Source organism: Opisthorchis viverrini, assembly GCF_000715545.1.
Source record: "Opisthorchis viverrini unplaced genomic scaffold opera_v5_30, whole genome shotgun sequence".
NCBI lineage: Eukaryota > Metazoa > Platyhelminthes > Trematoda > Opisthorchiida > Opisthorchiidae > Opisthorchis > Opisthorchis viverrini.
The window spans coordinates 96186-110567 of NW_008751686.1; the positions used below are offsets into that span (position 1 = coordinate 96186).

Consider the following 14382-nt stretch of genomic DNA (forward strand, 5'->3'; position numbering starts at 1 on the left):
ACACAGGCAAGTGAAATATTTACTCCAAGCCATCACGAAGAGATTGGACCTTACCGTGGTCTGACGGTTTGCGCGCCTCAGCGACCCATTGAACTATACTGGAGGGGTCTCAGAGTCTCTCATACCAATAGGTCAGCGGTTAGAGGCGAGATGGCTCAATTGGTTAGAGCCCGGAAGGTTCGTGGTTCGAACCCGACCCTGTCTAGCCTTGGGCAACCTGAAAGTATTTCAGCCCTCGTGCTTCTTTCGGATGGTATGGCAGCTAGACACCGGAAGGGTATCTGACGGAGACATTCTCCTGGTCCTCCATGTTGCGGGCCGGAACCTGTGGCGACTTGTTCCGTAGAAATGGTAATGCATTTGTATTTCCCACCAAACATGCTTGCTTGCAACTCAGCTTTTGAGCCGAGGGCTTTGACTGAGGACCCTAATTGTCCTCCTGTCTATGTGTGGGCGCCCTGACACCCAGCTAATGCATTTGTATTTCCCACCAAACACCGCTGCTTGCAACTCAGCTTTTGAGCCGAGGGCTTTGACTGAGGACCCTAATTGTCCTCCTGTCTATGTGTGGGCGCCCTGACAGTATCCCAGCTAATTTATAACAATGATACCAATGTCTAACAATAAACTCATGCCATATCGACTGTCGCGTGGTGCCATCAGCCGGATCGCCTTACCCGCTGCATACAGCAGAGCGGATAAGCGAAAACAGGCCACTGGTGAAGCCTCCCTTCTCTCATTCACATACTTCTTCCCCCTCTCCCCACCCCATTAATAACTCTCCTCTTGTGGGCCCAGCATTCGGGACTGATGATTCCGTTCGTCTTGCAGCCACTGAACACGCCACTTGCAGTCCGGGGAGAGATACTCGAAGTTGTGGAGCGTTGTACATATCTTGGAAGTTGCATTGTTCTGATTGTATTGAAACAGATGAGGTGAATGCACGAACCTTCAAGGCTCGGGTCGCGTTTGCTAATGTGACACTTGTGGCGTTAGAGTGGTGTATCCCTGAATCTCAAGGGACGTGTGTATCAAGCTACAATGCGGGCTCTTTTGTTGTATGGCTGTGAGACTCGACCTGTTCGAGCAGCGGAACTGAGACGTCTTCAGGTGTTCGACAATCGTCGTCTCAGAACCATAGCTCGTGTGGGCTGGTGTCGGCGTATCCGTAATGAGGCAATCAGAGTTTTCGGTTGTGCAACGGGTACTTTCATTGAAGAATGTGTTTACCACCAGAAGCTGCGTTGGTTGAGACATGTGTTGCGTATGCCGAAGCATCACTTGCCGAAGAGGGTGCCATTTTCCATGTCCAACTCAGAGTGACGGAAGCAGAGGTGACCAACCCTCGACCTGGCAGAGGGGTATGAAGGATATCATAAAACGTTTGGATGTTGTCCGTGCTACTCACCTTCCAGGATGGGGACCATGCAATCCTCACTGCGCCTGGTTAGAGACGCTGCAAGATATGGCTGTCAACCGATGCCAGTGGCGGTCTTGTCAGTTTCTATCCAGTTTGCCTGAATGAGTGTCTGGGGGTGTAGGCACCTCGGAATGATTGTAGTAAGCTAGCATTAAGTCCATTCCCCGCCTACCTTTATTCTTTTCTAGACAATGAGGCTTTCAATTAATTCATGGTTGTACGGCAGCAAAGCATCGATGTTGAACGTTGATATAATGCTGTCGATGACGATGACGCTGATTTACAGTACCTCAATTTGATCGTGCACCACAAGCCGTCTCAAGCTCAGATATTCCAGCTTTGACTCTTCGGGGTACCCGGCGATCGTAATGCAACCACTTGTGGTATCTATGGCACGACAGCTGCATTCAGTGCTGAAACAGCTCCATTAGACTTGATTCCAGTATACCGTCATCTTTGAGTCGTTCCGTTGTTTGGTTCAACCAAGATCAATGCAGGCAAACGGTGTTCAATTGTCAACCCAATATCACAGTCACGCTGATGGCGAAAATTCGTTGAAAGACAAAGATACGAATTGAAGCTACGCCTTCAGGTTTTCGTGTGTCGGCCAAACTACTCGACTCAAACAAATGAACAATGGACTTCGTCGAGATCAACAGATCTTATTGCAGTCAGAACAGCAATAGCAGCAACTAGCGAGCCCGATGGCGTAGATCCATCGAACGCCAGGTTATCAGGGCCCGAAGAATGACAGTGCTGGTGGATTGTGAAAGTCAGTCGCAAGATCATCGTTCAGCATGATGGGTAGAACAACCAAACGAAGAACCTAGCTGGCTTCCTTCGACACAATTTCTGGAGGAACCTAGCGAACCTGAATGGAACATGAGTCCAGTGCGAAATACCGTAACTTCAAAAGGGGTCAGGCTGTTTTGCACCCTGTACATTTCAAAGGTGGGGAGGCCCCGGTGAACACTCTGGAAACCATATACAGACAAGCTGAAACGAAAAATGAGTGTTAGGGGTGACGGAATACCTCGAAAATGATTCCAATCTTCAAATAGCCCAAGAATGTCACGCGAAAACCATCGTTTGAACCGCCTTCTAGCGGCAGCTCTCTGGAATTATTTTGAGCAGGCTGACCGATTCTTGATTTTGGTTTTGCCCTGGCCGAGGATACACTGACCATACCTTCACTTTGAGATAGGTCCTCGAAATACACCGTTGTCTCAGACGTCAAACGGTGGTCACTTTTTTTATCTTCTTTAGACACTGATAATGCTGGTGTGACGTCAGTTCGTTTATCAGCCATAGAATATACGCTGCAGCAGTGTGATTCATAAGGTTTTGTAGATCAAAAAAGTGGCCTCTATGCGCAGGGGATGTGCGAAAACTCTCTGCCTCATGATCGGTGACTTCGAGGCATTGGCAATGTTGATTTACACCAGTCTGTTTCAAGGAACTCTTCTACGATGAGCGCTTCAGGAGGTATGCTGGTTAGGACATGTATACTGCATGTCAGTCTACGTCACAGAGCTCCTTTTTCCAGCTCTGTGCTGAGTGGAGATGACCCAGAGGTGGAAATTCCATGACTTGGTGACGAATGTGAAAATACTGATCAGATTCATGGCTGCCGTATTCCTGACTAGGAAATCAATCATTGACACTAACGGACAGTTCATTCACGCGGTTGGTGGCATTTCTGCATCAGAGCTATCGCTACCCAGATTCTCGTCTTTTCAAATAACTAGGATTATACAACAGCGGCTAGTGGATTATGCTATCGCTTGCAACGCTATGTATGTATCTTGTATAATAATAATAATAATAATAATAATAATAATAATAATAATAATAATAATAATAATAATAATAATAATAATAATAATAATAATAATAATAATAATAATAATAATAATAATAATAATAATAATAATAATAATAATAATAATAATAATAATAATAATAATAATAATAATAATAATAATAATAATAATAATAATAATAATAATAATAATAATAATAATAATATAATCGTTCACCCTTTAGGCGCCTACATGCCACATCACCCATTCGAAGGAAGTACGACAGCTGAGATACTGCAAGGTTGCGCAAGTCTAGACAGAAACAGTTGGGATGCGGAGATTCGGTTCGAACCGGGCACCTTGCGTGCCTTAACAACTGAGCAATTTCACGCTCCCCTACGTTCGGGTGACGGAAACTGTAGCAGATGGAACCAAAGTACCATTCATGCACGACTGACAGCTGGTAATCTGAACCGATCAGAAGTAAGGTTAAAAACACTTACCGGATTGCTATTGGTATTGCACTGCGCTTGCCTGTTTGCTGCTCGTGATGTACGGATCCAGAACGCATGAGAACGTACTGGTTGGCCAGTTTTTCAGCAGCCTGCTCCGAGAGGCGCGGACCGCATCGTTCACGAGCGTAAGCGATGAAGCGCCTCAGTGTACTGAGAGGAATCTCATCAGTGTTTTCAACTTGCTCCGGACCAACAGGAGCAGGATCGCTACAAAGGCACAGGGGTTAAGGTGAAAGTGATTACATGTAAGCCGATCCAGAGCACACCAACATATTGCCCAAGTAACCAAAAAATGAACGCAATAAACCAGACTAGATTCAAGTTGGTCAAAACATGTTGCGTACTCACTTGCCATGAAGGTGGACACGCATAACGTGTTTCGCGAGAGTGCTGTCACGCAGTGCATCGTGTTCGTCACGAACCAGGAAAATCATATCAAAACGGGACAAAATCGTCGGCATAAAATCGATGTTTTCTTCTCCCTTCGTTTCATCCCAGCGACCATAGACACTGTTTGCTGCAGCTAGCACAGAACAGCGACTGTTCAAGGTGGTTGTGATCCCGGCCTTTGGGGGAGAATGCAACCATGAAAGTGACCATATACGTTAAATATGTTACTGTCCGGAACTATCATAAGAAGCAGACATAACAAGGCACGTTGACCCACCTTGGCAATAGAGATTGTCTGTTGTTCCATAGCTTCATGAATTGCTACACGGTCATCTTCTCGCATTTTGTCAAACTCATCGATACACACGACACCACCATCAGCCAGAACCATAGCACCACCCTCCATAACAAAATTGCGCTGCGGGGAAATCCAAAGGAAATAGAGTAACGACAGGGTTTGGGGAAAAGACGAAACTGGTAGGATGAAATCCAACAAGCAGTTTTGCTGCCCAACACCTCAAGTATTCAGATGTTCAGGAACACCGAAATATTAACACGATACTGTGGTGGCATGACTGCCCACAGGCGTGTGGCAGTCCAACCGTGTTTGCTTGTGAGGGAGGCTCTTCCACTCCAACAACACAGTCTGTTCACCTATGAAAAAAAGGTATCCGCCAGGTCAGCATGACGATTCGTTTAAGTGAAAGCCCTGTTACCGATGGCGCTATCATTAACAGGAATTAACATATATGCAAGATGTACAAAACCATAAGATGCCGTATATTTTTTATGTTTTTTCTCATTCATATGAAATAATCCCCTATCCGGCAGGTTTTATTAGAAGACCTCGATTCTTGCTCCCCTTTGAGTTCATCACTGAAAATGGTAGACGAAATACACAGGCTACAAGGAGGAAAAAATGCTCGACCTTAGCTACTTACAAGGGGTCTTCTCCGGAAACCAGGAAGGGCTCACACCAGCACGGTATTCGAAACTTGTTCATCTGTAGAACGCCTTGAAATTCTGGCACAAAAATTAGCGTTAGTGACTGACGCAAAGAAAAGAAAGCGTTCAGCTGTAGCACCCTTTCGGTGTCTAGCTGCCATGCCACCCGAAGGAAGCACGAGGGCTGGGATACTGCCAGGTTGCCCAAACCTAGACAGAGGAAGTCGAGTGGTGGAGGTCGGATTCGAACCACGGACCTTCCGGTCAGTAAATTTGCGCTCTAACCACTTGGGCCATCTCGCCCCCGACTGACGCAAGGGAATGCCCGGGACAACAACGCAGTAAGCGTGCGGTTTTTGGGAAGTAGAAAGATTTCCCGCGCTGAAGAACTGCGATCCCTTTCTGTATTCACTTCTCTTCTATTTACCATAAAGTTCCCAAATAAATTAGAATTGTATAGCAGCGAAGCAACACTAGTGAACACTGATGTGCTGGCAGAAATGATAGTGGTTAACAGTATTAGTTCTTTATAAAGGAACACGTAATGAGCAGGTATTTGGGCAGTCGTCATCACAAACAGCAAACAATGGTGCCTCATACCATACAACCATGTCAATTTATTTCAATAAAGCATCATAATGGAAAAAAAGGGAACCTAGGGCTGGCCCACAACAAACAGTCGAGGTGACTGCACTCCTAGTATTCAGTCCGACAATCCGGACAGAAACCGACAGCATGAACGTCACTGACTAAGGTTAGTCAAAACATCGTTGTGTCTTCAGCCAAGCACACGAAGTCATGTGGATTCCATCCTGTAAGGCTAAAAGCACCAAAAATTTTCATAGTACAATTCATTCCCTTCCGTCATATCGAATTCCGTCCACCTCTAGGTTTCCCCACTCCGAATTAGTAGCGGAAAACAGTATCCTTCTAAGCACGCATAACATGTTACCCAGCCAATGTTGCTGAACGCCTCCCTAAGGTATAGCGCCGTTTGTTTCACCAACGACCCGCTTCCTGATTACCTCATTCCAAGTTTGCAGGATCTAGTGGGTTCCAGTGGTCAAAGACCTGAGGACGTGCCATATCCTTCGCCTGAAGTGGCCACGTCTCACAGCCGTACAATGCAGTCCATACTATAGTTTGATACACGCGTCCTTCAAGACCGAGTGAAATGTCCTTTTGATGCCAAAAAAATCGTGAAAATGGACGAACGCCATTTCGGCTTTCGAGATTCGTGTGTTGACTCCGTCTGTTACGCTGTCATCAGGGTTTATGCAACTTCAGATATATGTATTGTGTTCCAAACACGACAACCTACAGTGTCGCTCCTTGAAACTTTTGAGACTTGTTCAAAAATGCAAACCTCACAACATGACTGCAATTTGTGGGCGTGAAGCACACACCGAAGGACTGGATGACCTTGGTCAGCATTTCAACTAAGGCTTGTGGTTCCTGTTCTGCAAAAATAGAACAATGTCGTCTGCATATTCCAGGTCGACAAGATTATGGCCTGAAGAGATCACAGCGCCGTTTTAAAGACCTTCTAGTGTTCGCCCCAAGGTTGTGGACAGTAGAACTCAACAATGGAATGTCCCATCCGAAAGGGACTCAAATGGGTGACTCTGGTGTTTGCTTCACAACATGGTCCAAAAGCTTCGCAATGGTCAGCCGAGGAGTGCGCATTTAGCGCGCCCCTGAAAAGCGCGACGAGAATCAGCATCAAACAGGCGCGTGATCCCAATCCACATAAGTGTTCCAAAACGAGCAACAATAATTTACCCAGGTCACCTATAATTGATGGTCATATGGCTTGTGTTGGTTGGCTCACACGCGGACACCACCATGTGGCCATACGGCTCCAACTGTTTCAATAGTTAGTATTGCTGAGAAAGTCAGTGATCAGCATATAACTGCAGCAGGCGTTAGCCGTTGTTCAAGTGTCTCGATTCCAGTCCAAGACGATCATCCAATTGAGATTAAGTAACGCTTTCATAACCCCGGCAACCACACTGTTCTTCGCCCGCCACAAGGTGTCTTAAAAGCGCCGTAAAAACTGTCAATAAGAGTATCAGAGCCAGTCTTTTGAGGTCTAAGCAAATATGATAAACAGAAAACGATTATCGGCGCGCTTACACGATACCCTCAGACGTTGTCGAACGAACCACAAAGAGGCGACTGTCAACGAAAAACCACTCAAACAGAGACCCTCCAGTTTGGTGGCCTAGAACAATGCCAACCCTAGCAAAACCAGCCATCGCAGCTTCTAGATAACTGGAGGTGCAAATTCGGAAGCGGTCGGAAACCGATGAGGTCAGTTCAACAACCATACTTGGGTCTTCAATTCAGTGGAAATCGAGTCTAGCGTACATGTTCGGGTTGTTTCAGAGTGCAAACGTAAAAAACCTCCAGATGAACTGAGCGTTGAGGTTTGAAGAATGAAGTGTTCGTGGCCGTGAAAGCTGGGCGGACCATAGATGCTGTGGCTGACGGCGATGGGCGCGAGCGGTCCTACGGTAATGTCACTGGCACCGGTGTAAGAAGGGGAATAACGAAGCAATGAAAAAGAGAAGGAAGACGTCAGCAGTAGCTTTTTAACGCCAATCCGCCCTACCGCATGCAGCGACTGGGGCGAACCAGCTGATGGCAACACGCGACGGCTGATGTGGCATGAAACAATTTGTAAGCGAGCAATTGCACATAAGCGAATATACTGTCATGCAGGACGACTAAGAATTTCGACGAGCCTTTGACTGAAAAGCCTAAATGCAAGGCAGCAGTGGTTGGTGTAATACTGTCAGAACGGCTTACATCTTAGACAACGGATCACCGCACATGTCCTAATTCCCAACTTGGAGGACCATAAAAAATCGCTCAGCTGTGGCAACATTTCGGTACCTAGCTGTCACGCCAACGGGAGGAAGCACGAAAGCTGGGACACTGCCAGGTTTCCCCACAGGAAAACTCGAGATGTTGAGGTTGGGTTCGAACCACAGATCTTCCAGCCAGCAAATCTGCGCTCTAACCACTGACCCATCTCGCCCCGGTGCAGTATCGCCCAACTGTAACACCCTTGCGGTACCTACCTGCTATGCCACTCATCCAAAGGAAGCACGAGAAGCTGCCAAGGTGCCCAAGCTTGGACATGAGCGACTGAGATTGGGTTCGAACAGACCTTCCGGTCATTAAGTCAAAGGACTATCTCGAGCTCAGTACAATATGGGTACTAAGGCATAACTGGCAACTATGCTTGTCAACTGCTTCCAACATTCCCTCGTGTTTACTTGTAGAGCAGCACTGATTGTACAAACTGAATATGAACTCCCCAAAAGACAGTATGTCACTCAAAGTAGGTCAGTGAGCTGTGTGCGTGGTATTAGAGCCAGCATACACCCTCAATTAAACCTAGGCCCTACAACAAGAAGTGGGTAACCGGCTGATGGGTGCTTCAAAAACGCTAAGCTTTCTGCAGCTATCGTTCGCATCTAACATGCAGCATACAGCTTGTGGAACACTGTCTCGAAAAGCTGATAGTCGTCGAATAAATATTATGGAGGAGAAGCATCACGATGACCTAGTGGAGCAAGTATCAGGTAAATAGCAAATATATTGTAAATAGGTTCAACAATGATGATGTCTGACCAGATGGAAGAATCAACCTACGGAAGACGGGTCGCGATTGACAGATGCAGTCAGACCGGCTGCCGAACTACCTTTGCCAGAAGTGTAAATCCCAACGGGAGCACAACGTTCGACAAATTTCAAAAGTTGTGATTTTGCCGTTCCAGGATCGCCAAGCATAAGCATGTTGATGTCACCACGTCGACAAAGACCATCAGGTAAGCTGTAGAAAGATCATATGCGAGAAGGGTTGGCATCAGATAGAACGAAAAAAGTATTTACACTGGCGAGTGGCGCGAAATGTTAATGATTATTAAAATAAAGAATAAAACGGAAGCCAGTGGTTGCAGACAGTTTGAAAATAGCACACAAGGGCATCGCGCTAAGTGAAACGAGATAAACGGGTTTACTAGTTCACGTTTGTAAGCAGCAGAGATGGTCTGAACTTCTCAAACGGTAACATGCATTCTGCATTGCTCTCGACCTGGCCATTTCAATCCTCTTCACTGGGACGCAGTTTTTTTGTCATTCCTAATGTTGACTGCACAAACTGACAACTGTTCATTGTTCGTTTACACGGATGAAACTTTCACCAATGACTTGGCAGCGATGTAGGAAAGCCGTTACAGGCACTCAGCTGCGTTGGTCATTGACGTCTCCATGGATGGGGACTCCGAGACAGGACACCAACGATTAGAAGCAATGTAATGGCCCAGTCGCGCCATCAACGCCGTTCGTGCATCCAAGCTACTGTCTTCGACGCATAACTCCCCTCCCAATCTCCTCAATGAAAAGTCTATTTACCGCTGTATTTGTGCATCAATTACATCAGCTATCTCCTCCAATGCGCAGTCATCTACCTCACCTCCCCAACTCATCGGTGAACAAAACTGTGGAAGCTATGATCACTATACAACAATTACGTGGTCCTTACAGCTGATTGCTACACGCTTCGTACGAGACATTGCTGAATGAAGGGCTAACAGGACTCAATTTGCTACCTAATACGCGGTGAAAGTATATTCTACACTCGGTACGTCCGGTAATTATCCACATTCTCGATTCATACATTTCAGCAATGAAGCCTACCTCCAAAGAACCTCCCTGAGTAATAGGACAGTCCTCTGAGGCAGATTCTGAGTGAAAAGCTCAAATTTGACCACGTATCAGGAATTCCACAACTTAAGCCTGAACAATATGCTTACCGTTTTCTTGAGCCGCCAAACATCAGACAGGCTATCGCTTTCTTGATATCAACGCTACCATAAATAGAAGGTGCTATGCTACGTGCCAATCTTTCGTAAATATTTGGGGAATGGCCAAGAGCAATAATCTCCTCCTCGTCTGCTTCGGTGAGCGTCGCAGTTGTGGTTGAACCAGTCAGTGAGCCCGATACAAGCGCGCTGCGTCCAGGACCTTCGGTGTCTATGCTGAGGCCAAGTACACGAACGTATGGCTGTCTAACGGCAAGATTCGCGCGCTCCCCAGCACCGGATCGTGGCTGTCAATTAAAAATCAGGATATCTGGATTACCAACACGTCGACTATTTACGACCTCAACACGGGCAAAAGCAAGTAACTCACCTTATTCGAAGTGGTTCGGATACAGTAAATACCGACAACCGTAATCCGATTGCCCGGCACGATTTGTTCACATAGATACCTTGGGGACAAAATGAAAAGTCAGATAACCAATGAATCATTAACGATAGGTACATGTACCTTGGTTATCTAGAAGGACCTGTAAGGGAATCTTCTCTCAGAAAACTATCGTTTTTTCATCATTACTATTGACCACGATTACTGGTGCGTAAGACCGGTTCATTACGGCCACATAACCACGTCAAAATTTCCAAATGCTCACGGTGAAAAGAACAAGTGAGGAGAGTTCTAATAAGACCCAACACAAACATTCGAGAGCCCATACCTCAATACAAACAACACCACTGGTGACAACTCGCGAAACCATTGTACGATACCTCGAACCAGGTATGGGGCGGATCACACTGGCGATACTCAAGATTTCCTTAACCTATACTTGTCTGTCAGACAGTATTTTGCCCACCCTGTGCTCACTCCAGTCTATATATGATACAGAACGTCTCTTGACAGACTACGACTGATATGCTCAGCATATGATAAAAACCACCATAGAGATTTCGGGGAGAGGCATTTCGTAAATACTAGATAACTAGGAAAACACTCAATTCCTGATCGTCTATTTGCACTTTGATTCGTACAACCGCACACGACCAGTGGTTGAGATATCGATTGCCAAACAGCTGCTACCTCTGCCTCCAAAAGTCACATCACCCAGCCGTATAACAGTCCGCAATAACCTTTAGTACTAGACCTTGAAACTCGATATCAAGTTGTAAGGTGGTGAGATGGTACATTGGTTATAGCGCGAATTTACTGACCGGAAGGTCCGTGGTTCGAATTCGACCTCTCCTACTATCTTGGTTCAGGCAACCTGGGAGTATCCCAGCCCTCGTACTTCCTTCGGGTGGCATGGAAGCTGGGCACCGAATGAGAAGTTTGAGACTTCCAAAACAAAGCACTGCTCTTTTGAGAACCGATGAAAAAGCAGAGGATCCGGAGGTGGCAAAGGTTCACCATATTATCCATATGCAGATTGGAATAGTTTCACCCAAGCCACCCCGTGAATCTCGCTTGACAGTTCATATGTTATATTTGCAGCTGTTACTAGTGACTCCATACCGAAGTCCGTCATAAAGTTGTCAACCTAAACCGGCAGTTTGGGATATTTTTCGAGGGCAGCAAGCCAGTTACCGCACTATCATTGCTATTTTGGTCGAACCGGCACTAATGGAGGATTACAACCTAGCTCTAGCCAGAAGCCACTAGTGGTGATGTTCGGCCAGGTTGATGCCTCATTCTGCACTCCATTAATTTTACCTGACACGATTCAATGATTGTGGTATAGAAGTACATCACTAGTTTCACTCCTCATAGCGAGTTCAAGTGGCCACAAAAGACGACTGGTCTTGTATCTCCAGATAGATTTCAAGATGCGAAATTTACAACAGGCTGGGCCTATGTGGTAAATTTACTACGCCTGATACATGTAGAAGCCTGATTTAGTGAAATCATATTTGGTACCAGTATCCCATGTTCTGCGATTGGTGGGCAAGTAGGTTTACTACATGAGGAAGTCGCGCAACAACAAGTTCCCTAAGATGCAGTAAAGTCATCCGATCAAATCCTAGTGGCTGCATGCATGGCTTACCTGTCACAGTACAGGAGAATATGTCGAGGCATCTCACCATGTGGAACTGTTTCCGGTGCTTCTTGTAGCTTAACCGTTTGAAAGTCCACACATTTACACTTGTCTGGGACGATGAAAAATGGGTCCACGGGACACCTTGCTCCGGTAGCACCACCAGTCTGTGCCGATGGACATTTGCGTGGCAATGTGTAGCCTTCCAGACCGGGTTTTACGGGAAGGTTTGGCAGAAACTGTCGACAACCGCGGCACTGGAGGCTAAGTCTAACAGCCTACAAACTATATAATGGTTAATATGTCAGAATACCTTTGCTCGAATGCCAGATGCGTTTATAGCGATCCCTGATACTTTCACCAAACGAGAAACCTGTTCAGATCGTACTTCTCGAAGGCCAACCGGGTTGGCTTCCCATTCCAACAAGACCTGAGCAGTTTCCGTGGTTTCACCGTCAGCTAAACGGACTAACTCCCCAGCAACTTCCGTCACAGCTTCCTCCAACTGCTCAGTGAGGTGAGTGGGCTTGGGACGCTGCTTACCGCAGGCAAGTAATCCGATGGTCGCGTCACCAGCTCTTGAGTCAGTGCTGAGTCATAGTTATTCAGATCCCTTATGTCGACGATAAGATAATGCTTTTGCAACGAATAATTTTTCTTCAGCTGATCCCTACACTGTTAGGCGAGAATCATTAATCATGCACCTGTATTTGAATGCGAAACCACCATCGTTGAACAGTCGTATGAACTCCTTGAATTTTTTCTTCGCATGATGCAAATTCGCAAGACTGTCTTGTTCGCCCGTCTGATTGAAAAGGCTATCGGAGAAGTAAACTCCGCCCTGATCGAAACCAGCCATCGTAACCAGAAGAGAGAGCGTAAAGCCGCCACCGAGACAAAATTGGAACTACCATGTAATAAAACAAAAAATCAGGCTTTTCAAGACTACGAGATTTGGAGGGCCATGGGAGTCTCAAATGTTGAAAAATATGGAACCGTGAGATTTCGTAAACTCGACAACATCCTTGCTTTTATTAGTTTGCCCTTACATGAGCATCCAGATTTTCTCAAAAAGCACGCGAAGTCAGGAGCGAAGTACCTCCTTCAAATGTGACACCGCTTTGCGAAACTCGACGCCATTTATGGCTACTGAAATGAAATTCGTTCAATTCCTTCACTAGCGGACATTGCAACCATCTTCAAATGATGATTAGCCAAATGGCTAATCGGAGTCCGGAAAATATATACTTACTCTTGAAATCTGCAGTTTCTGTTGTCAGCATTTATCAGTAGTGTCTTTTAGGTGGCTTCGTGGCCAGTTGATTTATTTTGCTGAGCAGTTTTTCGGCGTCAACAGTCATCCTGCATCAGGGTGTCGTGTAATTTTTTTTACCATTTTACCCGTGAATGAAATTTGCCTATAATGGATCCATGATGTACGCACCTCGTAGCCAGAATAATACGTTAAATTTTTCATGGCCCACAATAGACATTTTGACGCGGAGTTATCATGAGGTTTGTATGTGTACGTGGACTTGTGTCTACTGTTTTAGCTCCCTGAATAGACGGGTGCGGAAGGATATTCTTATACCCTGAGTAGTTTTAGCCAGAGCATCCTTCACGATGAAAATACTGGCAAGTGTTTTCTAACCCATACAGAGTTGCGTAAACTTGGTGCCCTGAAGATAAATCGTTTATTCCTAATGTCCCAAATAGCCGGTAGAAGATCCCAACGTTGCCATGAAATGTATATAACGTCAGTTCGTAGATCGAACTACGTAGGTCCATCGCAAACTGCTTGATATGTGCCTGGAAGCAGGTAGCTAATGCTACCTATAGCCGACTGCAAGTGGTGACAAACAACAAACTTTTCGAAACGACCAACACGGAGATGCCATCCAAGTTGATAACAAACAAATAAAACCCTAGGCTGCCAGCCGAAAATTCAACCCCAAAGGCACTCATGCAAAAACCGCGGGACGTTGGTTAGAAGTGCCCAATTTTACCTGTGTTGGGTAAACAAATAACGTGTTGTCCATTCACAGATAACATGAACAAGTAAAATGGGTCTTGGAGTCCATAACACGCTTTCGATTCAGGTGTCTCATACCCAAATCGCATGCAGGGTTGACACGCAACTGGAGAGGTCATGGTTCCCAGTCTGCTTGGAAGGCACGTTCGGTCCATCACCTCCAATTAGATAAAAAAGAATGGTTCAGCTAGGGTATGATGGAATGTTTCAGTTATTGAGATCTTTGAAAATTACGTACAACCCAGCGGATTTAGGAAATTTCCCATGGTGCGCGGTTACCATGTGGCTGTTGGTGATCCATAACATTAGTCTAAACAAAAGCCACTGATGCGTTGCGATGGCTCGCAATCGGTTCCACTAATTGCACACTACTGAAGGCCATATGCCCGTTGTATCGCACAAACGCTTGAAAATTT

At 45.9% G+C, this 14382-nt stretch overlaps 2 protein-coding genes across 2 annotated transcripts in view; one reads left to right on the forward strand and one right to left on the reverse strand.

The window, feature by feature from the left end:
- T265_13006 (hypothetical protein) overlaps positions 1-12523 on the reverse strand; it is a gene marked incomplete at both ends in the record, with an annotated part of 17672 nt that extends 5149 nt beyond the window's left edge. The window contains 8 exons of the mRNA XM_009166740.1: positions 3726-3944; positions 4086-4303; positions 4405-4545; positions 8736-8916; positions 9899-10194; positions 10278-10356; positions 11944-12212; positions 12248-12523. Coding sequence (XP_009165004.1) covers positions 3726-3944; positions 4086-4303; positions 4405-4545; positions 8736-8916; positions 9899-10194; positions 10278-10356; positions 11944-12212; positions 12248-12523 — 1679 coding nt within the window. The remainder of the gene's footprint in view (positions 1-3725; positions 3945-4085; positions 4304-4404; positions 4546-8735; positions 8917-9898; positions 10195-10277; positions 10357-11943; positions 12213-12247) is intronic.
- T265_02431 (hypothetical protein) overlaps positions 8563-14382 on the forward strand; it is a gene marked incomplete at both ends in the record, with an annotated part of 15727 nt that continues 9907 nt past the window's right edge. The window contains one exon of the mRNA XM_009166680.1: positions 8563-8665. Within this exon, the coding sequence (XP_009164944.1) occupies positions 8563-8665 (103 nt within the window). The remainder of the gene's footprint in view (positions 8666-14382) is intronic.